The sequence below is a fragment of the Sminthopsis crassicaudata genome, chromosome 2 (assembly GCF_048593235.1).
Source record: "Sminthopsis crassicaudata isolate SCR6 chromosome 2, ASM4859323v1, whole genome shotgun sequence".
Taxonomy (NCBI): Eukaryota; Metazoa; Chordata; class Mammalia; order Dasyuromorphia; family Dasyuridae; genus Sminthopsis; species Sminthopsis crassicaudata.
In genome coordinates this window covers 453,804,409-453,828,335 of record NC_133618.1, presented here as the reverse complement: position 1 = coordinate 453,828,335, position 23,927 = coordinate 453,804,409, and the positions used below count along the sequence as shown (strand labels likewise).

General features: G+C 42.2%; 1 protein-coding gene across 6 annotated transcripts in view; it reads left to right on the top strand.

Annotated features, from left to right (window-relative positions):
- LOC141557342 (sodium-dependent lysophosphatidylcholine symporter 1-like) overlaps positions 1–23,927 on the top strand; it is a 46,097-nt gene that overhangs the window by 1,668 nt on the left and 20,502 nt on the right. For 2 of the 6 annotated variants that reach the window (XM_074292859.1, XM_074292858.1), the window contains 3 exons: positions 11,477–11,596; positions 14,613–14,737; positions 19,073–19,205. In XM_074292859.1, the coding sequence (XP_074148960.1) occupies positions 11,477–11,596; positions 14,613–14,737; positions 19,073–19,205 (378 nt within the window). Of the gene's footprint in view, positions 1–7,251; positions 7,762–11,086; positions 11,261–11,476; positions 11,597–14,612; positions 14,738–19,072; positions 19,206–23,927 lie in introns of those variants that run through there. The other 4 variants (XM_074292861.1, XM_074292862.1, XM_074292863.1 and 1 more) reach the window with 4 other exon arrangements.

The window sequence follows — 23,927 nt, the reverse complement described above, 5'->3', positions numbered from 1 at the left end:
GGCATGGATCACCCCATTATCCCTTTTCAACCTGATACTCTTTTCTATCTACTCGGCTCATTTTCCCCGTGGTACCTTCAAAAAGTCATGTTTTATGAGGAGTCTCCTCAGACTAGGGCAAAGCCTTTCAGGACTTTTCCATTCCCATCCCTTCTTGGCTTAGAAAAACCCAAGGGGCTGTACAGCCTGACCTGGCTTACCTATTACACTGGCAGCTCCCACCAAACTGGGGCCTGATTTATTCTTTAATTTGTCATCCCCCTTCCCACAATTTCCAACACAGGGCAAGGGACTCATATTAAATATAATATTTAGCTTGTAATAATATAATAATCTAATAAATGTCCTCATCATTATCTCTGTTTAAAGCTGTTTCAGTGAAGCATGTGTGTATTCGAGTGTAATCAATTCATTGTATGTGTGCATTTATGTGCTTTGAGGTATGTCAATACACAAAAACATATGTATGTCTATATTTGTGTCCTGTGTATATAACTATTCATTATCCTTGTGTATAGGTGCCCATGCATGTTAATTTATGTAAAAATGTTTTTATGTGTATGTGGAAGAGGCTGCACAGTAGAGTGGAAGGAGGAAGAGGAGTAACAAATTACATTTATATAATACTTTAAGGTTTGTAAGACCTTTTATATTAAATATGCTGTTTTTGTTGTTCAGTCATTTCTATTATGTCCAACTCTTCATGACCCCATTTGAAGTTTTCTTGGCAAAGATACTTGAGTAGTTTGCCATTTACTTCTCCAGTTCATTTTACAGATGAGGAAACTGAGGCAAAAAGTTAAATGACTTGGCCAGGCTCACACAACCAGTAAGTATCTGAGGCCATTTGAATTCTGGTCTTTCTGACTCCAGGCCCAATCTTTTATCTGCTGAGCCACCTAGCTGCCCCTGGTTAGTGATATGCATTATTTAATTCTCACAACAATTGTGACAAGTAGGTGTTATTATGATTCTTGTTTTGTACGGAGGAAAAGAGGCTTCAAGAGGTTAATTGCCTTTTGTAGTATAACACAGCACTATGTCTGCCATATCACCCACCCCTCAGTACATACTAGATGGAAGCCAGAAGAACTGGATTCTAATCCATCCACTAGGTTCCTTGGATGGTCTTTGTCAAGCCACTTCTCTAATCCTTAGTTCTGTCATTGACAGAGTGAAGAGACTGGATTAGATATAATTCAAGGAACACTTACAATTTTCTAAAAGTTCTTTTCAAGCTCAAATAGCATGGCCCTGTGTCCATTTGATTCTCTGAGTTTATGGACACACAATATATGTCATATATGTCACAGGTACATATACATATTCTAAGCTAGAAGGGATGTTAGAGACCTTCTAGTCTAACTGCCTCATTTTACAGATGGGGAAACTGAAGCTAAGAAAGTTTAAAAATTTTTACCATGCTCATACAATAAAAAGTAGAACTGGGATTTAAATCCACATGTCTTTTCTACAACACTGAGCTGCCTCTAATTATGAGTGCTTTCAAGTATATTTCCAGGCCCTGTGTGAATGTGTATGAGCTTGCTAATGGAGCTTGCTGTGGAGCAGTCACAAACAAGGCTAGCTTAGCCTGACAGGATGAGCCAGGATTGGGTAATGGAACACATAAATGAGACACAGGAGTCTTCTCAGCCAGGGTGAGGAAGGAGGGGTTGGGGTGGAGATAACTGATTTAGGGCTACATCTCCCCTCCTTATGAAACCCTGCCAGCTCAGGGAGGTTGGCTCGGGTGAGGAGTGGGGTGAAGAGGTGTAGAACACATTTCCACACACCCGCAGTTGTTAAGGAAACCAGAGCAGCGGGAAGCTCCCCTTCTGTGCAATACAGGCAGCGTGCCCTGTCCCTGTGCTGCAGCCTCAGAAAGTCAACTTTAAAAGAACTGGGGTATGGCCTGTCTTCCGGGAAGGGGACACTCTCCTGAGCTGGCTGGGCTGTTTTTGTCACTGAATTGTTACCTCCCTAGGAAAGAGCCCTTAACTCCTGACTTCCCTGGGACTTTAAGTCCCAGACAAAACCCCACCTTGTACAAAGTCTCTCCTTTCTCTATTCCCCTTTTCCTAATGCTTCAGTCCTTTATGTAGCTTGTTTGAACATAAAGTTATGTTATTTCTCCCACTAAAGTGTGAGTTCCTCTATAGCATGAGCCATCTTTTTCTTTTCCTTTCCGACACTTAGCATAGTGCTGGCACATAAAAGGTACTTAATAGATGGTCACTTGTTATGGCCAGGATATAGCAATAATACCAAGAATTGTTCCTATGTACAACTTGTTATGGTTCCAAAGTGCTTTCCCATACTTCTCTTATAGGACTCTTCCCCAGAGTGTGAGGGAGGAAAGCTGAGCTGGGATTATGATTCTCTTTGTACAGAAGAGAAAACTGAAGCCCAGAAAGTGCAAGTGATTTACCACAGTCATGGTAGTCATGCAATGTTATAATTAACAGGGACTTCAGAAAGTCCTTCCAACTCTAGAGAATGACTTCCACTCCCAACTAGAACCTGTCCTCCACCTCCCTGGGCCAGTGTTCAAACGGATTCTGCCTGAACTCCTCTAAAGACAGCGTACAATAAGCGTTCCAAGGCTGACACTACCAATGTTGGAGCTCTCTGAAGTTCAGAATTCTTTACATTTAGCCAGCTGGCTCTCTTCTAAGTTAGCTTGGTTGTCCAGTCATTTCAATTGTGTACAACTCTTCATGATCCCATTCAGGGTTTTCTTGGCAAAGATGCTGGAACTGTTTGCCATTTCTTTCTCCAGCTCATTTTACAAATGAGGAAACTGAGGCAAACAGATAAAGTGATTTGTACCTGAGTCACACAGCTATTAAGTATCTGAGATTGGATTTGAACTCAGGCCTTCCTGACTCCAAGTGCAGCACTCTATACAAAGCATGGATCTAGCTTCCCTTAGCATAATAGAGAACCAAAAGGGATTTCAAAAACCATTTAGTCCAATTTTAAGACTGAAGAAATTGAGAACCATATAGATTACCAGACTTCTACAAGGTCATAAATAATTAGCATTAGGTAGAATTTGAACCAAAAATTCTCAATTTCCAGAGTCAGAGCTTTCTTCATTATACTCTACCTCTGGGCCTGGGGATTGGGGATTACAATTTATTTGGGAAGTTAATATGTATGTCTTCTTCCACATTCTCCTGATATCCTCCCTTCTCTGGGCTAAAAATCCCCAGTTTCTTCCACAGTCTTGTGACATAGCTCCTTATTTCATTTCCCCTCCCTTTCCTCTGAATTTATATCAATTTTGAAAATGTGGCCTCCAAAAATGGCCATAATTCTCCAGATAGTTTCTGATCGTGACCAGAGGTCAAACCAAGGTCTGCTGAGACCAGATTGCTCTATCCACAAACTACTCTGTCTCTTGGTGGGTACCTTACTGAGCATTGGACATTATAGTCTGGCTGGGAAATAGAAAACACATACATGCAATGACCATTAAAAATACCAGGCTTTAAGGGAAGACATACACAGAGTTGAGACGTATGAGGCAGACAGGAAGGAAAATCCCTCTGGAGTACGTTAATTAAGGAAGGTTTTCTGGAGGGAATGGAGACTATAATTGATTCTTGAAGAAGAGGTGGGAACTACAGAAGAGAGAAGAAGACACTTCAGCCCCATAATTAAAAGCTAGAAGGCAGGAAAGTACATATTGGAAGGTAAGGACAAGAAAATGACCTGGCTTACTGGAGCAAGTAATGGGTTTCCTGGGTACACACTCTTGTTACTCTTTGTGGGAATCAACTTCAGCCTTTCTTCACCATTTTGGCTAAATCTGGGGAGGGAAGAATGTCATGACAACAGCTTACACACCTACAGTGCTTTTCAGTAGAGTGCTGGCCCTGCATTGGAAGAGGAGTAGAAGGAACCTTAATTCAATCACAAGAATTGAGTCTGCCTTGCTTTGCCACATGTGATCTGTGTGATCTTGGTGGGTCACTTCTGGAGGCCTGTTTTTCTCTTGGGTGAAATAAGATTAGACAAAATGATCTCTAATGTCTCTTCCATTGATGTCATGTGGGTATTAGAAGTATTATTGTTGGGGATCCAGGCTACGGTATGAATTCACTCTGTGGCAAAGAAATAGGAAAGTTTATTTCTGAATATCACTAAGAAAGCAAGTCTCTTAGCAAACAAACCTCCCAATGGGATTAGGAGTTTTTGAGAAGAGGTTCATCAAGGGTACTTAGTTTTATGGTTAGAATTCAGAGCTTGGGGCTATTGAAACAATAGGGAGTTTTAGAGTTGAATAGGTTTCAATTCAACTCTATAAAAAGTCTAATTAGTAGTAGTTATCATCAATGGGGGTTGGGTTCTAGAGTGAGATAGGATTTAGGAATCTGGGTGGGACAGGAAGGCAAAGTTCAAGATGATTGATCTCTTTAAAAGAAGGGCTTTCCCATTTCATTCCCCCCTCAAACACTCACAAACAAATCATTTGGGGAAAAGGAGTGAAGGTCTCTTCTGTAGCTTCTACTAGCTGGCAAGGGTCGTAGAGATGTCCCTAGTTCATTTGGGGTTTCATGCCAGAAGGGGAAACACAGGATATGAAGACAGCAGCAGCAGTGTCCAAAGGATGTGTGTCCCCTTCAGTTGTCCCAGAGTCTCCAGGCTGCAGAAGCAGTTGAAAGTTTGAAGCTCGAAGCCGAGAAGAAACAAATCTCACAAGCAGTCTGAAAATGCAAGGACCAAATATGAGTAAAAAAATAATTATTAGAAGTGGAGTTAGTATGGGGGTTAAGAGAGATCATATCCAGAAATGCTACCCAGAGGAGAGGGGAGGGTCTCAATCAGAGACATTCTCCTAACAGGCCCCTTAGAAACATTAAGGTGGAATGGAGGACTTACTTTGCAAAGGGAAGCATACCCTTTAGGTACACAGATGGTCCCCGAAGTTATATTTTGTAGCAGTCTCCTGGTTGCTTGTCCCCACAGATGATTATGATCGCATAACATCCTACCAATTGGAATGTTCCTTTTGAGGAGGTTATGAACAAGTTTCAAGGAAGGTGCTGTAGAAGCACTGTGGATAAGCTTGTTAGGATAATCCCTGAATGAGTTTCCTACAGTTAACTTTGGTGGGGGGTGCACCTGGCCTGTGTCCCACCTATGCAGCTTGTTTGAGTTGCCAAGGTGAAATTGCGGCAGGCTTGAGAGGAGTCACACTCTCTGGCACCCACAGTATTGGTGGTACAGGTCAACATCCCCACATCAGGAATTTGAACATAGCCATTAGGGAGCATGATGATAACCACTGTCTCTTCCTAGCCAGAAAGCAGGGAACAGTTGGGTCAGAGAAGTTCCCCTGGGGGTTGGCCAGTACATCTACTGAGGAGCTGGTGGCCTGTGGGAATGGAACCTTTGCAAAGAATGCATTAGGCCGCATCTGTGGCCCACCCTGGGGGTGGTGATGGCACACCCAGCAGTCCTGGACACCCCCAGTCCACGCACAGAGTTCCCGAGTCTGACCAGGAAGTTGTCACCCCATTGCTGAGGGCCCACACAGTAAGACCCCGAAAGCTGGAGAGAAAGTATCAGGAGTAGGGTCCTCATAATGAGGAAGAAAGGAGATTAGTGTGAGAGGCTTCTTTCTCCAGCGTTTTTCCAGGCATCTTTCAAAAGAAAAACTTCAGGTCCTCTATGGGCTCGAAGGAATAGACTGGGATATCTGAAACAGAAGCAGCATTTTTAATCCTAGAAATATGAGTCCAGCTGGGGGACCCTTCCAGTTTAACTGCATTTGGAGTGGTTAAGATGGCCTTGTATAGGCCTTTCTACTTCATGCCTAGGGGATCAGCCCTTTGGGGCTTCCAGCTTTTTAAATACACCATATCCCCGGGATTTACAGGGGAGTTAACCTGAGCGGGAGCATCTGTGGGTTTAGGGAGATGCTCCTTTGCATATTCAGAAAGGACCTTCTGAACTTTACCTGTGTAACAAATCGAGTGACCAGATGTTCTGGGTCAACAAGAATATCAGTCGTTAGAAAAGGCCTTCCATACAAGAGCTCAAATGGACTGAGCTTGATGGCCTCTTGAGGGGAGATTCTAATCCTAAAGAGTCCTAATGGGAGATTTTTTATCCAGTCCTCCTGAGTCTCCAGCCATAATTCACTGAGGACTCCCTTGAGGGTGTGGTTCATTTTCTCTACCTTCCCCGAGGCCTGAGGACACCAGGCTGAGTGGAGATGATAAGTGATTTTAAGGGCTTTGGCTACAATTTGAGTCACCTGAGAGATAAAGGCCAGCCTGTTATGGCTCTGTAAAGAGTTGGGCAAGCCAGGTGTGATCTTGTTCAACAGGCATTTAGATACCTCATGGGCCTTCTCAGTCCTGCAGGGAAAAGCTTCTACCCAGTTAGTAAATGTGTTGACAAACACCAGAAGCAACTTGAAAACTCTGCAGGGGGGCATATGCATGAAATCTAGTTGCCAGTCCTTGCCAGGGTAAGTGCCTCTCCTCTGAATTGGCTTCAGGAGAGGTGGGGGCCTAACAGCTCCCTCAGGACTCACCTGGGCACAAATTGGGCAGGCCTGGCAGACCTGCCTGATCGTTTCCCCCAGCTTATGGCCAGTGAAAACATGTCCTACCAAGGAGTGGAGGGCATTCCTCCCCAGAGTCATGGCCTGGTGCAGACCAGAGATCAGTTTCCACTGATTTGCCTCTGGGACTAAGGTGGCCTGAGGATGTTTGAAACCAACCAGAGGGAGAAAGGATGTACCCCTTTTCTTCTGCAAGAGCTTTCTCCTGTGTGCTATAGGAAGGAGTAAAAGACTCAGCCAGCGGGGGATTAAAGGTGTCAATAGTGGCGTGAATTTAGCCGTTTTCACAATTGCATCTGCCAGCCTATTTCCCTTAGCCTGAAGTGACTCTCCCTTCTGGTGTCCTCTGCAAAATATAACCGAGACCTCCTTGGGTTCGTGGACAGCTTGTAATAGATGTAGAATTTCTCCCGGGTGTTTAATGGGAGAATTCCTTGCTGTTAACAAGCCCCTTTCTTTCCAAATAGCTCCATGAGCATGCAAAACATGAAAAGCATATTTGGAATCAGTGTAAATATTGACTCTCATCCCCTTCCTCAGTTCTAAAGCCCTGGTTAATGCTATGAGTTTGGATTTCTGTGCTGAGGTGCCAGGGGCCAATGACTTGGCTTCCAGGCTGTTATAAAGGGATACCACTGCATAACCCGCCTTTCTCTCCCCATCCTTATGAAAGCTAGACCCGTCCGTGAACCATTCCCTGTCTGGTTCTCAAGGCGGGTTTCCTTCAAGTCAGATCTGCTAGAGCAGAATCTATAACTTCCTTGAAATTATGGACAATCTCTCCCGATTGAGAGACGTCAGGGAGGAGGGTGGCAGGATTTAAGGTGCCGCAGGATCGAAGAGTCAGGTCAGCGATATCTAACAGGAGAGCCTGGTATTTAGTAAGACTCCGGCTTGACAGCCACTGATGGCCTTTGGCTTCTAGAATGCTTTGGACCCTGTGGGGGGTTAAAACCTCTAACGGCTGCCCCAAGGTCAGTTTAGAGGCTTCCTTTATTAAGAGGGCGGTTGCAGCTACCGCTCTAAGGCAGGAAGGCCATCCTAGGGAAACTGAGTCCAGCTTCTTTGAGAATTAGGCTACTGGCCTGGGATCTGGTCCCAGAGCCTGCCCGCACCTTTCATCTACATAGAGAGTGAAAGGTTTCTGTAAGTCAGGCAGGGCGAGAGCAGGGGCAGAGGTTAGTTTAGCCTTCAGGGTTTTAAAAGCATTGGCCTGCTCAGGTCCCCATTCGAGAGGAAGGTTATCGGGACCTTGAATAGAATCATAGAGGGGCTTAGCAATAATCCCGAAATTTGGGATCCAAATTCTGCAGAATCCCACCATAGCTAGAAAGGTTCTCAGGTGTTTCTTAGAAACAGGAGGTGGGATACTAAAAATAGCCTGCTTCCTCTCCTCAGTTAGAGAGCGAGAGGTGGGGGTGAGATTGTATCCCAAATATCTGACAGACTGGCAGGCAATGTGGGCCTTGGATAGAGAGACCCTGTAACCTCTTGAAGCTAAGAAATGTAAAGTTTTTACGGTCGCTGCCAGGGACTCCTCTCTAGTAGGGCTGCAGAGCAAAATATCATCCACATATTGAATAAGGCTGCTGCCGGGCAGCTCAAGAGCTCTCAAATCTTTAGATAAGGCTTGCCTGAACAAATGTGGACTATCCCAAAAGTCCAATCCAAGTTAGCTGGTGTGGGAGCTCTCCTGGCAAAAAAGAGGCCCCTGCATCGAATAGAAATCCAATATTCTTACCTGCCACATCTAGAGTCACCCTGGGTTCTGTGAAGCTGATGGAGAAGGGGGGGCTCACCAAGCCCGGGCCCGTCACTCCGAGTCCTGAGAGGACTGGAGGGCGAGGTTTGAGGCAGTCCCTCTTCCAGTGCCTTTCCTTGTGGCATTCAGGGCAAGGGCTGGGGGTTTTCTCCGGCCCTTTGCACCTGAAACACGAACCCTTATGCTCTCTAGAAATGGCAGCAGCTAAAAGTTTGTTTCTGGCTCTGGCTCTGCGATCCTTCTCCATTCTGTCTCTATTATTGAACACACCAAAAGCAACTTCTAGTAATTGAGTCATAGGGGTCTGGGGCCCCAAGGCTAATTTTTGTAGCTTCCTTCTAATGTCTGGGGCGGACTGGTTTATAAAATGCATGCTAAGAACTGTGGTACCCTCCTGAGAAGTGGGGTCCAGATTAGTGTATTTCCTCAGGGCCTCTTCTAATCGACCTTGGAAGAGGGCAGGATTCTCCTCAGCTGTTTGAGTAATCCCCCTGAGCTTGTCATAATTAACTTGCTTTTTGATTCCTTTCGTCATGCCTTCAATGAGGCAGGTTATTAGGTGATCTCTCCTCTCTCTATCCCCGCTTCCCTCCTGGTAGTTCCATGAGGAATCGGATAGGGGTACAGCAACAGCCCCTGGTTGGTATCTAGCAGGGGAGGAGGAAGCCATATCGTCCCTGAATTTCTGGGCTAAATCCCAGATTCCCCTTTTCTCCTCTATGGTACAGGAAGAGGAGATGATAATATTAATATCTCCCCAGGAAAGATCATGTTGGAGGGTGATAGCCTTAAACCCCTTGATGAGGTTTAGAATGAAATTAGGATTAATTGAGCTCTAGTGGCAGGTTCAGGATACAGGGAGTCAAATGGAGCTCCCCTGCAGCCCCTTTGGATTCAGCACAAGTTTACAGTTAAATGAGGTCTAGTGGTGGCGCAGAGTCCCCTGTAAAGGAATTTACAGACCTGAAAACCTAGACTGATAAAGGAGGTTTATTTTGGGGTTTGGAAGTAAAGTTAAAGTCTAGTTAGTAAAAGGTGAAGGTAGAGATAAAAGGGCACCGGAAATAGGATTCCAATGGTGCCAGATGTAAGGCTGCCATGTTAGGAACCTCTGCAAAGAGAGAGCTCCAATTTGGCTTTTTTATAATGAGAGATTTAGCTAAAGGGGCCTGTGGGTCCTGTCCCAAGTTGGCTCAGATCCCTTGGGGGCTGGGACAGGCCCAGATCTCCTTTTGGAATTCAAAAGGGTGCTTTTGACAGGATTTGTAAATCAAAGGTCCTAGCTTCTTGAATTGATAATGCATCAGCTAGAAGGGGCTGGGAATCAGAAAGGAATAAATCAATCTGAAAGGATTAGTTTCTTAAAGGGAGCACAACCCACATCACCCTCAATATATTTAGTGGGATCCTCAGAGTATCTGCCCAGTTTCTCCTTGATTTGGGAGAGAGCTGACATGAAAAAGGGCAATTGTACCCTAAGTGCTCCTCCCTGAGGGTCGGCAACTTCCCTCAAGGGGAAGAGTTTAGAAGTACCCAGACCAGGGTCCTGATTAATAGCTGTGGCCGAATCAGGCTCCTGTGGACAAGAGGAGCTATAGCTTCAGCTCGAGAAGGGCAAAGGCCTTGGGGCTGGCCAGCCTCAGAGGGAGGCTGGAGAGATTGGGTTGAGAAGGGCTAAGAAGTGGGGGTTGGGCAATTCCAGAACTCGACTCCAGTGAAAAGGGGACCCAGGGTCCTGTTTTTGGTAAGGGGGCGGTTCTGGAGTGGGAGCATTCTGCTGAGAGCCAGAGGGCAGAGCAGACACTTCTTGTGCCCCTAAAGGAGTGGGAAAGAGGGGATCATCTAAAAGGTCAGTTTCTTCCTCTGGTTCCTCTCCATTAAACTTGGCAAGCAATACTTTGCAATTTAGTCTTAATTTGGGGTCTTGTGCCAGAGCCCCAAAAGGCTTGGATATAAGGGACTTCAATCCATTTCCCTTGCCTCCTGCAAAATAATTCTTGTTTTTTAAGAGACAGCCTAAAGGTGAGTCTTTAGGAATAGATGAAATAAACCATTCCATTCTCACCTTAAGCCTCAAAAAAAACCCCTCAAAAGCCTCAAGAGCCTCAAGCACCCCAGATTTTCCCGATAGTTTTTTCGTTCTCCAAGGTGTCCCTTGAGAGAGAGAAAATGAAATCGCAGAAATCTTTTGTCATCCTTAGGCAAAAGATTTTGCCTTGATGGAGGAGCTCCAGCAGACCAAATTAATCCAGATCTTTGGCTGCTTACAGCTATGAGGGTTCAGAGAAAGGGGGGGCTTACCTACAGCCGGGCTTTGTCGATTCCCGTGCCAGGCCACCAAAATGCTGGGGGTCCAGGCTATAATATGAGAGGCAAGGCTCGAGTCTAGTGAAAAATTTCATTCTGGGGCAAAGAAGTAGGAAAGTTTATTTCTGAATATCACTAAGAAAGCAAGTCTCTTAGCAGACAAAAGCTCCCAATGGGATTAGGAGTTTTTGAGAAGAGGTTCATCAAGGGTACTTAGTTTTATGGTTAGAATTCAGAGCTTGGGGCTATTGAAACAATAGGGAGTTTTGAAGTTGAACTCTATAGAAAGTCTAATTAGTAGTAGTTATCATCAATGGGGGTTGAGTTCTAGAGTGAGATAGGATTTAGGAATCTGGGTGGGACAGGAAGGCAAAGTTCAAGATGATTGACCTCTTTGAAAGAAGGGCTTTCCCATCTCATTATCTTCACTGCAGAGATAAGGAAACAGACAGGAAGGAGAGAAGAATTGCCCACTACCATTATAAGTAGTGGAACTGAGACTAGAAACCCCGGCTCCTTGCTTCTGGCTCAGTCTTACCCATTTCCCTTTGAGAGTAAGAAAGGAAGTCATGAGCTCTACTGGTTCCTATCTGAGGGGCATCTCCATGGTAAGAGGGAAGTTGCTGATCGTTTTCCTTAGCCTTGGGGTTCTCAAGCTAGAAGTTTAGCTGGGAGGAAGAAAGATTGAGATAGTGCCAGGGATTGGGGAAGGGGAGCAGAAACAATAGAGAGCAGGACTCTTGGAGAGTCATGGGGTAAGGAAAAGGGATACTGGTGGGGGGATGGCAAATGCCTGTGTTCACCGATTTTCATGTTTGTGCCAGGGGACACCAAGGCTACCCACATCCAGAAAGATCTGCTATGCCCTGGGAGGAGCTCCATACCAGTTGACTGGCAATGTCATTTCCTTCTTTCTGCAGATCTTCCTCTTGGATATAGTACAGGTGAGGTTCCCAAGGAGGGAAGGACAAAAATATATAGCCTTTCTCTTCCATTTGGCACTATCAGTTACTTTATAAGTTAGGGATGTTGGGGATTGGGGGGTGGGGATTATGATGGGTTCCCAGGTTAGCAAAAATTTAAAGGGTCCTGAGCTGGGAATCTAGAGACCTGAATTCAGGCCCCAGGTCTGCCACTGATTCACTATTTATCATTGAATAGATCTTTTCCCTTCTCTGGGCTTTATTTTCTCCAGCTCTAAATTCTGTATTCCAAAGACTATTCCAGCTTTGACATTTTTTGTACCTTTTTTTGCATCATGACCCCTATGACATTCTAGTAAAGGCTATAGGTGCCTTCTCAAAATAATTTGTTTAAATGCATAAAATAAAATACATAGTATTCCAAAGGAAACCAATTATGTTGAACTATAATTATTAAAATATTAAAGCTCTAAGTTCATAAACTCCTTGAAATCTATGAATTCCAACTAAATAACCTCAAATCTTTCTCAATTGTAACATTTTCTATTACAAGGTTCCTGCCATTTCAGATATTCTGTGTTCTAAAGTGTCCTCATTTTCAGACATTCTTTGTTCAAAGGTCTTTTCCAGCTTTGAATTTCTAGGTTCCTGTTACTTCTCAGGTGGAAGAGGTAAGCTATGAAGCAATCATAGGAAACTTCTAATATGGTTAAAGATGCAACTATAGAGAGAACTAAATGGATCTGACTCTTGTCTTTAAATACTGAGGGTAAGTGAGAGAGTAGAGAAGACATCAAGAAATATCCTGGAGAAAATGGGATCATTTGTGCAAGTAATGAGTGGACTTTACCTTGAACCCACCATCTCTTTGTATGAAACAGAGGTAAATAGGAGAAGATTGTGGCAGAATTAAGAGAAAAAAATGCATTTTACTGAAGAGCCACGATGAGGAAGAGAGAAAAGTGTACCTTGTACAGGAGTGATGGCCTGTGAGAAAACTGAAAGGTCAAGGAATTGGCAGTAATAGCATGAATAAAGAGAAGGTTTTGAGCCTGCAAAAAAGAAAGTTAGAATGACTATAGATTGTGATCAGAGAAGAGAATTTCAAAGCTCATGAACATGGAAATGGTGAATTTGTGGATGATGGCAAGATCAAAGGTATAACCTTCTTTGTATTGGCTGAGAAAGAGTGGAGGAGTAGACTATGAATTGAGGGACTCTGAGGCAAGGGTGAAGGTGAAGAAGTATCTATATATATGTTGAACTGTCCCATATTATGAAGATCTGTGAGGTAAAAATATTTGAAGGAGTATTAATATATACATTGGCGTCTCATTGATGAAGACAAGAATTGAGGAGGAAAAAAAATTTAAGCCAAACACTGGAGTCATTGAGGAAAAGAAAGAGTCTTGGGTTAGTTATTCAATTTTGATTAGGTGGTAAAGTATGGATTGAATGGCCCTCAAAGGAAGAGAGGTCACTGAGTGAAAGTAGTGAAAGTAGAGCTTTGGAGATCTTTTAGCTCCTTTTCTAGCAAGCAACAAAAAATCCTTCACTCTTGCACTGAAGAAATACTACATATATATATATATATATACTTTATTTGTCTGATCTTCCACTCTCCCCACCTTCCCCCCCTGAGGCTGGGGTTAAGTGACTTGCCCAGGGTCACAGCTGAGAAGTGTTAAGTGTCTGAGACCAGATTTGAACTCTGAATTCCTAGCTGCCCTGAAACACTATATCTTAATGGAGTGATGTCTTCCTACTATCAACTGCATTCCTTTATTTTTCTCCTTCCCCTCCTCTTTTCTTTCCCCTTTCCTACTCTTTTATCTATTCTCCGTTTCTTTCCTCCTTTCCTTTTTCTATTTTTCTCTCATGCTTCCTCTTTCTTCTCTTTTGCCCTCCTCTCCTGTCTTTGTCTCAGCATTTTAAAACAATTTTTTGGTGCCATGGACCCCTTCAGATAATTAGTCAAACTTATGAATTCTGCCTCAGAATTAAAAGCTGAAAATGCTAAAGTTTATTAGGGGTTAGTGAAAATGAAGCTGTGTTTTTCCCCATACAAGTTTTAGAAATCCCTTTATGGATCACATGATATAATTCCTGCTCTATCCATTATGTTCTCTCCCCCCCACCCCAGCCCTCTGTCATTCCTCTCCTCTTTTTTCTTTTCTCTTACCTCTTTTCTATCTTTTTTCTTCTCTTTATCTAATGCCTCCCTTTCTTTCCCTCTCCTCCTCCTCCCTTCTGCCCTTTCTGATCAAATTATTTCCATAATTGCTACATAACTAATTTACTTAGAACATCAAACTCCCCATTACCAGAAGAATTTTTCCAGAGTAAGAACTCCGTTCAAATTGACTTCTTTCCACAGCCTGCTCTCCTATCCCACACACCTCTCTCAGACAGTTTACCGGTGCTTAATCACGGAATCAATTGTTAGAGCTAGTTCAGCTTTTTTCTTATTATTTTCCTTCTCATTTTCTTGAAAGGAACCTTAAAATACAGAATGCTAAATGTCAAACCTGGAGGGAGCTTTGACATAGAATATGAGAGCAGAAAGAAACTAATTGTCCAATCCTATCCTTTTATAGATGGGAAAACTGGAGACAAAGTCAACAAGATAGTGACAACCAGAAACAGAAACAAGACCTTTTCCTTCTATCACATTTTCTTCCTATATCTCATCCCTTTAATTTGTATAACATATACATTGGAGCTTAACAGAATATCTTCATTCACAAGAAAAACAGGTTGTCATCTCCATTTTAAAGATGGGGAGATCGGGGCAGCTAGGTGGCGCAGTGGATAGAGCACCAGCCTTGAATTCAGGAGGACTCGAGTTCAAATCTGATCTCAGACACTTAGCACTTCCTACCTGTGTGACCTAGGCAAGTCACTTAACCCCATCCTCGGGAGAAAAAAAAAAAAAGATGGGAGATCGAAAATCAGACAAATAAAGTGACTTACCCATAATCATTCAGCAAGTCAAACCTCAGTGATCCAAATTAAGTATCTCTTCATTTCCTTCCAGCTGGATGCCTTCTGGGCCTCTTCTGTGATCTTTGTTGGCAGAGCATGGGATTCAGTATCTGACCCCATTGTTGGCTACCTAGTGAGCAGAAGTCCTGAGAGAAAGTGTGGCAAACTGATTCCGTGGTGAGTGAGCTGGGTCCGGTGAGATGGATTCTAGGTCCTCCTTCTCTGCTACTGAATGCTCAAAGAACTTACTCATTCAACCAACATTTACTAAGCACCATCTGGGGCTGGGAGGAAGAATCAAGCTGGCCCCTAACAGATATAAAAAATTTAAATGAGACGTAGGCCCTGCCTCTAATCTAGTAGGGGAATAAGACAAACCTAATAAGACATGTTAAAGTGCATCAGAGAGGATCTGGATAAAGTGCTCTGGTTATTGACCAGAAGGATTAAGGAGGACTTCCCAGAGGAATTGGAGTTTAAGTTGGACTTTAGAGGATAAAGAAGTCAGTAGTGGATGCCCATCAATTAGAGAATGGCTGAATAAATTATGGTATATGAATGCTATGGAATATTATTGTTCTGTAAGAAACAACCAGCAGGATGGTTTCAGAGAGGCCTGGAGAGACTTACATGAACTGATGCTGAGTGAAATGAGCAGAACCAGGAGATTGTTGTACTTGGCAACAAGATTATACAACAATCAATTCTGATGTACGCAGCTCTCGTCAACAATGATTGATGCCAGTTCCAATGATCTTGTGATGGAGAGAGCCATCTACACCCAGAGAGAGGACTGTGGGGACTGAGTGTGGTTCACAACATAGCATTTTTATTCTTTTTGTTATTTGCTTGCATTTTATTTTCTTTCTCATTTTTTTTTTTCTTTTTGATCTGATTTTTCTTATACAACAAGATAATTGCATATAGTATGCATATATTGAATTTAATGTATATTTCTACAAGTTTGACATATATTGGACTACTTACCATCTAGGAAAAGGAGTAGGAGAAGGGGGGGAACTGTATCATAAGGTTTTGTAAATGCTAATGTTGTAGAATTACCCTTGTATATGTTTTGAAAAATAAAAAGTTTTAATAAAAAAGGCAGTAGGCAAAGTGGTAAGGGAATTTTGCTGAGGCATAGAGTATCCTTAGAAAATGCCTTAACACAAAATGATAGAATGGCACTAGCCAGCCTTGTAGAAGGCTTTGAATGCCAGGCAAAGGAGTTTGAGCTTTAATGGGTAGACAAGAAAAATAGTAAAAGGGTTTGAGTTCATATTTAACACTATTTTCAAAACTCAATACTTCCCATTCAATGCCTGTTCTAGGTGATAGGAATACAAAATGAAGATTGAAAATGGTACCTTTCCTCAAGGAACTCATATTCTTCTGGAGGATGTGACAGACATGGAAGCAGATACATAAATATGAGATGAATTAAGGCAAAAGAACATTTATAGGAAAGGGAGTCATCCACGAGCTCTCATAAACAAAACTAAGGATTCTAAGAGGCCAGGATGAGAAAGGAATACACAAGGACGTCATACCTTGTGCTAAGGTTTGGGACAAAGAGATGGGGTATCAAATTCAGGGAACTTCCTAATTAAGTTGTGGTATGAAAGATACTTTCTCTGGGTTTAAGCCAGGTTACTTCTCTACCATAGGGGGAGAGATTCAAAATTTACTAAGAATAAGCAATCTCACCAAACAGGGACATGGCAAGATGAAGCTGCATGCTCAAACTGGGCTCCACTTGGGAGCATTTGTCATCTTGTCTCTGGCCTAGGAATCAAGAGATACGCGTTCCAGTAATTAATTTATTTGTTGACTCAATAAATATTTGTTAATCCACTACTGTAGACTGAATGTAGTTCAGGGTGCTAAGATGATACAGGTTTACAAAGGATACAGAGTTCTTACAGCCTAGGAGGGAGTTTAGTATAGTAGTGCATTTCACTAGAACCCAAAGTATAGGTAGGGAAACTGTGAGAAAAGGTCAGAAAGTATTACATGCTAACTGCATTAGAAAGGTACAAAGCAAAGTATGTTGTAAACGAAAGTTTATTCTTGTTTAAAGAGAACAAAGAAGACTTCATGGAAATGGTAATATTTGAAGCAGATTTAAACTGAAACTAGGTTTCAGTTTCCTTCTCTGTAAAATGAGGCATTTAGGTATTTACTTGTTAGAACTCTGAACTTAGATTCGTGAAGACTGAGTTCACGATTTTGCCTTAGCCACTTACTGTGTGACTCTGGACAAGTGACTTACCCTTTCTCAATCTCAAGTTTCCTCATTTATAAAATAGGAACAATTATTGCAGCCAATTAACAGTTATTGTGAAGATCAAATGAGATAATATATTTAAAGTGCTAAATAAATGTTAACTATTTTTTCCTTTTTTTAATTAATTTTATAACTATAATTTTTTTTTGACAGTACATATGCATGGGTAATTTTTTACAACATCATCCCTTGTACTCACTTCTGTTCCGAATTTTCTCCTTCTTCCCTCCACCCCCTCCCCTAGATGGCAGGCAGTCCCATACATGTTTGTTTTTTTTTTTCCCCTTGAGGCTGGGGTTAAGTGACTTGCCCAGGGTCACATAGCTAGTAAGTGTTAAGTGTCTGAGATCAAATTTGAACTCGGGCCCTCCTGAATTCAAGGCTGGTGCTCTATCCACTGCGCCCCCTAGCTGCCCCCAGTCCCATACATGTTAAATGTGTTATAGTATATCCTAGATACAATATATGTGTGCTGAACCAAATATCTTGTTGCAAAGGAAGAATTGGATTCAGAAGGTAAAAATAATCTGGGAAGAAAAACAAAAAATGCTAACAGTTTACACTCATTTCCCAGTGTTCCTTCTCTGGGTGTAGCTGATTCTGTCCATCATTGATCAACTGGAACTGAATTAGATCTTCTCTGTGTTGAAGATATCCACTTCCATCAGAATACATCCTCATACAGTATCGGTTAACTATCATTTTTAATGAAGGGGCTAAACTAAATGAACTTTGAGATCCCTACCAGTCAGACAGCCTATGATTCATTGGTTTTCTCACCTGTAAATTTGGGATAATAATCTTGCTCATCTCACAGGACTGTTGTGAGGAACACAATGGAGGTAAAACCACAAAAATCTAGGTATAAATTTTAATAGTTCGGGTGATATTTCCATGAAGGGTATTTTTCTAGCCAAATTCCAAGAGATGTTCTAGTATTAGAATTCTCAAATCTAATGGCATCTTCATAAAGTCTGCTCTAGACCTTGAAAAACTTTGCAGTCAAAGTTAGGAAACTGAAGCTGTGGCATCTGAAACAAGCTGCTTTCTTCCTATGGACCTCAGTTGTCTCATCTACAGTTGATCGACATTTAATAAACACCTTCTGTGTGCCAGGCACTATGTTAAGCACCAGGGATAAAAAAGGAGTTCCCCTGCCCTAAAGAAACTTACTGTCTGTCTTTGGAGAATTTACAAAATGAGAATAATGATGCCTTATCTACCCCTAAGGCAGGAGGGAACTAGACCCATAATCTCTTGAGGTCCCTTCTAGCTGTAAGGACCAGGATCTAAAGCATAGAAGTCTTATTGGGAAGGAAGGATAGTAAATTGCACTTGGAAGAATGAATGAATGAAGGAAGGGCAGCTCTTTCAGTTTTGCCCTTTGAAAGTACTCAAAAATGTCAAAATTTACATTTCCAATTAATTATGGACAGGATGCTTACTTGAATCTTGCTTTGTTGAGCTTCCTGCAGGGATACAGGAGTATGAGTGATAGAAATCTCCCAAAAGTCTATTTGTTGTAGTAAATTCCACACAGTGGATCATTTTCTAGTGAATTATTTTTTTGTTCTCAAAGTGAAGAAAAATTCAATTATTTGAGCTACTACTTAGTTGAATAAGGTGATTGAAGTCTCTCTGTGCCAGGATCTGCCTCTCACCCATTCAAAAAAAACAAAACAAAAATCATTCTGCCATATCATGAGATTTACCCCTAATTCATATCATAGAACATAGAAGAGCATTTGGAACATAGAAGGCCATAGCTAATAGAAACCTTCAGACAGAAAACACAGAATATCAGAAGAACTACAGGGGCCTGGAGTATAGAATGTCAGAGCTAGAAGGAACATTTAAGCAGGATGCTAGAACTGAAAGAGAACTTAGTACAAAAGTGTCAGAGCTGTAAGAGGCCTTATGCCGCAGAATATGGAAAGTGAGAAGCACCTTAGAAATTATTCAATTTCATTTAAACAATAAAATAAAAATAAATTTAAACAATAAAAATAAATAGCTACTGTTTGTAGAGGAGTGTCCTAGGGGGTAGGAGATACACATTTTACAGAGGATGAGTTTGAGGCTGAGAAAGGAGGAATGGTTTGTCCAACCAAGTTATTTTCTAAGTCAGGACTAGTATCAGAGTCTATTGAACCAGTATCTGGTTCTGGACACGACCTCTGTGCCCTGTCTCATGGGATCCTCCCCATTCTTTCTCTGTTTCACAGGACATTGGGCTCTACCCCCTTCGGTGTCTTGTTGTACTGCCTCCTCTGGTACACACCCTCTGACCACCTATCCAGCTCCTGGAAGTTCTTCTGGTACCTGACCACCTACTGTTTCTTCCAGACATGTCTGAGTGTAAGGTAGCTCCAAGAACTCTGGGGGACAAGCATCACTCGGGATCCTGGGGATTCAAAATTGAGACTAAAGTATGAACTGGGGCTGGGGGTGAAGGGAGGAAAGGAGGGAGAGGGAAATTCAGTCAGGGAGTCTGGTTTCTAGTCCCAACACTGTCTTATTTGAGCAAGTCACATACACATCCTTTGGGACTCAGGTCCTCTTATCTGTAGCCAAGCAAGCAAGCTACCTTTATTAATCATCTACAGTGTGCAAAGTGCTAGAGATTCAAAGGCAAAAATAAAACAATCCTTACTTTCAAAGAATTTGTATTCCATCCCAGAAAACAATATGTGCACATGGGAGTTTTAACCAAATAAATATAAAAAGTAAAATCTAAAGTGATTTCATGCATGAACTTAATTTTAAAGGATGCCAAGAATTTTAAGGAAAGACAGAGACAGAAAGAGAAACAGACAGAGACAAAGAGAGAAACATATTCCAGACATGAGGGGACAGACTGTAAGAAGACAAGGACAAAGAGAATGGAATGTGGTGGGTGAAGGAACAGCAAGATCACTAGTTTGAGCAAAGGAGAGTAATTGTAATAAGCCTAGTTGGAGCCAGGTTGTAAAGAGTTTCAAGTGCCAAATAGAAGAATTTGTATTTGATTCTATTGGGAGCCTCTGGAATTTTTTGAGCAGGAGACCGACATATAAAAAGCTCTCACTATGGCAGCTATATAGAGAATGGATTTCAATGAGGAAGCTATTGCATTAAATGGACAAAAAATAATGAAGGCATTGTTAGGATTACTAAGTGAGAACTCAGGTTGTCTGGATAGTGACAAGGTGAGAATTCAGGTTTTCTGGACAATTACAAGGTGAGAACTCAGGTTGACTTGATAGAGGGGGCAAGCTCATTGGCTGGGGTGGTTCTTCCCAGAAGCCCTTGCATTATTCCACGCCCATTCTCTGGGAGGATAAAAGAGACAGCACTGGGCCCAGAGAGCAGATCGGCCTGGAGAAGGATAAGCTGGAGGAGATTCAGAGCCAGGATTCAAGAAAAAGACTATGCATTGCATCAGGCTTGACGGGGCTCTCTGCAGGAAGGGAAGTCACTTCTAAGGACAAGAGTTAACAGCAACTGCCTGGAGACAATGGTTCGTTACAGGAAGAAGAATCTGTCTGAGAGATTTGAGTAGACACAGCAGATCTCTTCCCAGAGAGCGATCCAGCAGCTTCTAGAGACGACAGCTCGCTACATTTGGCGCCCAACGTGGGGCAGACACGGTCCTGATTCCAGTGGAAAAGCCTCCCATCCAGATCTCAGTCTCTCTGACCCAGAACCGTGAGTAACGAGGAAACTTTGTTAAAGATTAAGTGAGCGTGCTAATAGATAAATAAGGAACTTAACTTGTTAAGGGCTAAACCAGGAATCTCTTATAGCTGAAATGGGGCAGATGTTAGCTATATTCAATCCCTGGACCTCAGCTGACTCAACCCCAGCCCCAGAAGCAACCTCAGCTCCACCCCCATTCAGGAGTGGTACTATAGAGAGTATAATCAAGATAATTGAGGAGCAGAGTTTACTTGTAACCTGGGTACAGATTGCTAAACTCTTGGCTGCATTAAGATGCACATCCCCTTGGTTCTTAGAGGAAGAAAAGATAGATGTAGATAAATGGAAGCTAGTGGGATATGAAATGAAAGAATTTCAAGCAAAAAATGGGCCTCGTTCAATTTCTGCAGAAGTATTTTATATCTACAACATAGTTCAATTAGCCTTAAACTATCAAGCAAGTTGTAGGAGAAGGAAAAGTTCTAAAAATGAACAGAGGAGGAAGTGTGAGGAAAAAAGGAAAGATCAAGATCTTTCCCTAGAGCAAGAGGATTTAAATTAGAAAATTAATGGTATAGAGAACTAAATTTAGAAGTTCCCTAGGGCTACCTGTGGCAAATTTTATTGGCCACCGCTCCAAATTTTGCACATGGATCTCCATTAAAGATTACCCGGCTACTACATAATTGGCGATGGATTTTTGAAGAAAAGGTTTCTAAGGTTCCTCTTAAAGGACCAACAATCTTTACAGACGCCTCCAAAGAAAATATTTGTGCTATATACTCTCATGATTTAACCATAAAGAGAGTAATCAGGACTCCTTTTCAATCCACTCAACAGAATGAATTATTTGCTATCATGCTAGCTCTTAATTATTACCCAGGAGACGTAAATATAATTACTGATTCAGCCTATTCAGTAGGTGTAGTACAAAGAATTGCCACAGCCCAAATAAAATTTGCAGCCTCTAATATTTATCAGCTCTTTAAGGAACTTCAAGAGCAAGTGAGAAAACATCCAGGCAAGATTTATATCTTGCATGTCCACTCACACAGTGGACTTCCAGGTCCCATTTTTGATGGAAATTCAAAGGCAGATAGCCTTCTAACCATGTTAGCCAGTAGTCCTTTATTTCAGGAAGCACAAGAATCTCATTCTAAATATCATCAGGCTGCTCGAGCTTTACGTTTACAATTTGGAATCACAAGAGAGGAAGCTAGGAGCATAGTAAAAAGCTGTACAGCTTGTCTTCCTTTCCATGCTCCTACACTCCCTCCAGGGAAGAATCCTCGTGGTTTGAGACCCAATGAAATCTGGCAAATGGATGTGACCCATTATAAATCTTTTGGTCGTCTATCTTTTATTCATGTCGTGGTAGACACCTTTTCAGGATTCACATTTGCAATGCCAGCAGCAAAAGAGACAGCCCGAGTGGTCACTGAATTCCTTATACAAGCTTTTGCAATTATGGGTGTGCCACAAGCAATAAAAACAGACAATGGACCTGCATATACGTCCAAACATTTTACACACTTTTGTGCACAGTACAAGATTTTACATACCACGGGCATACCCTTTAATCCTCAAGGGCAGGCAATAGTAGAGAGAAGAAACAGAGATATTAAGACACTCCTCCAAAAACAAAAGAAAGGGGGAGCCACAGGTAGCCCTAGGGAACTTCTAAATTTAGTTCTCTATACCATTAATTTTCTAATTTTTGACAAAGATGCACTGGCTCCGGCAGACAGGTTTTATAACCCACCAGAAGGGCAGTGTCCAGTGCGAGCATCTCCACTGTCCTTAGATAATCGCCAGGTGATGTGGAGAGATCCAGAAAGTGGTGAATGGAAGGGACCAGATAGGCTAACTGCCTGGGGGAGAGGGTTTGCTTGTATTTCTTCAGCAGGAGAAGGAATCAGATGGGTGCCAACAAGTCATATTCGCCTTGTCCATCAGAGAGAGACAGAAAAAGAGAAAGACCTCAAAATAAAGGAGAAGATCTAAGAAACATCTGACACTGAAAGAGCATGGATAATAAGAAGACTGTTAAAGAACTTTAAAACCAGCAGGAATCATTGGACTTCCTCACACAAGATGAGACTAATGGACAATGGACTTATGGACATTTATAAATTTTCAATTTATGATTATGTTATATACTTCTAGCATGTGTTATGTTACTATGTTACTATATGCTTATGTAATTTATGTAATTATCTGTAATTATGTAATTATTGATGGATTTATGTTTCAAGGTCATGACTGTCCTATGTTCTAAATCAAAAGAAAGGGGGAGATGTTAGGATTACTAAGTGAGAACTCAGGTTGTCTGGACAGTGACAAGGTGAGAATTCAGGTTTTCTGGACAATTACAAGGTGAGAACTCAGGTTGACTTGATAGAGGGGGCAAGCTCATTGGCTGGGGTGGTTCTTCCCAGAAGCCCTTGCATTATTCCACGCCCATTCTCTGGGAGGATAAAAGAGACAGCACTGGGCCCAGAGAGCAGATCGGCCTGGAGAAGGATAAGAGCTGGAGGAGATTCAGAGCCAGGATTCAAGAAAAAGACTATGCATTGCATCAGGCTTGACGGGGCTCTCTGCAGGAAGGGAAGTCACTTCTAAGGACAAGAGTTAACAGCAACTGCCTGGAGACAACGGTTCGTTACAGGAAGAAGAATCTGTCTGAGAGATTTGAGTAGACACAGCAGATCTCTTCCCAGAGAGCGATCCAGCAGCTTCTAGAGACGACAGCTCGCTACAAAGGCATGAATTAGCATTAGACCATGTGACTGCTGAGAAGGAAGCAGATACCCAGATACAAGAAGTGTTGTAGAGGCAAAATTGACAAAACTTGAATTTATGAGATTTGTAGGTCCAAAAGACCCACAAGAGAGCCCAAAGATGGCTCAGTGAGACTTGAAGGACTGTAGTACCCTAGACAAAAGTTATACATTCAGAAGAGAGGTGTGTGTGAGGGAGAACATGAGTTCCATTTTGGACATGTTGAGTTTGACATGCCCATGGGACAATTCAGTTTGAAATGTCAATAAGCAGTTGGTGATACTGACAGTTGATGCCTGGACTCCCAGAGTAAGTCCAAGGCTGGATGTGTAGAAGTAAAAGCCATTATGTAGAGATGACACTTCAATTATGGTAGCTAATGAGGTCCCCAAGAATGTAGTAAGATGAGAAGAATACCAGAAGAGCTTTGGAGAACACCCATGGATGGATGGATGGATGATCCAGGAAGACTAAGAAGGAGCCTTTGGATAAGTGGGAGAATCAAGGGAGCAGTATCACAAAAAATTTAGAAAGTATCCAGGAGGAGAGAGTCAAACTTTACAGAAAGATCATAAGGATGAAAGATTTTAACTACATGACATCTAAGGTTCCTTCCCACTC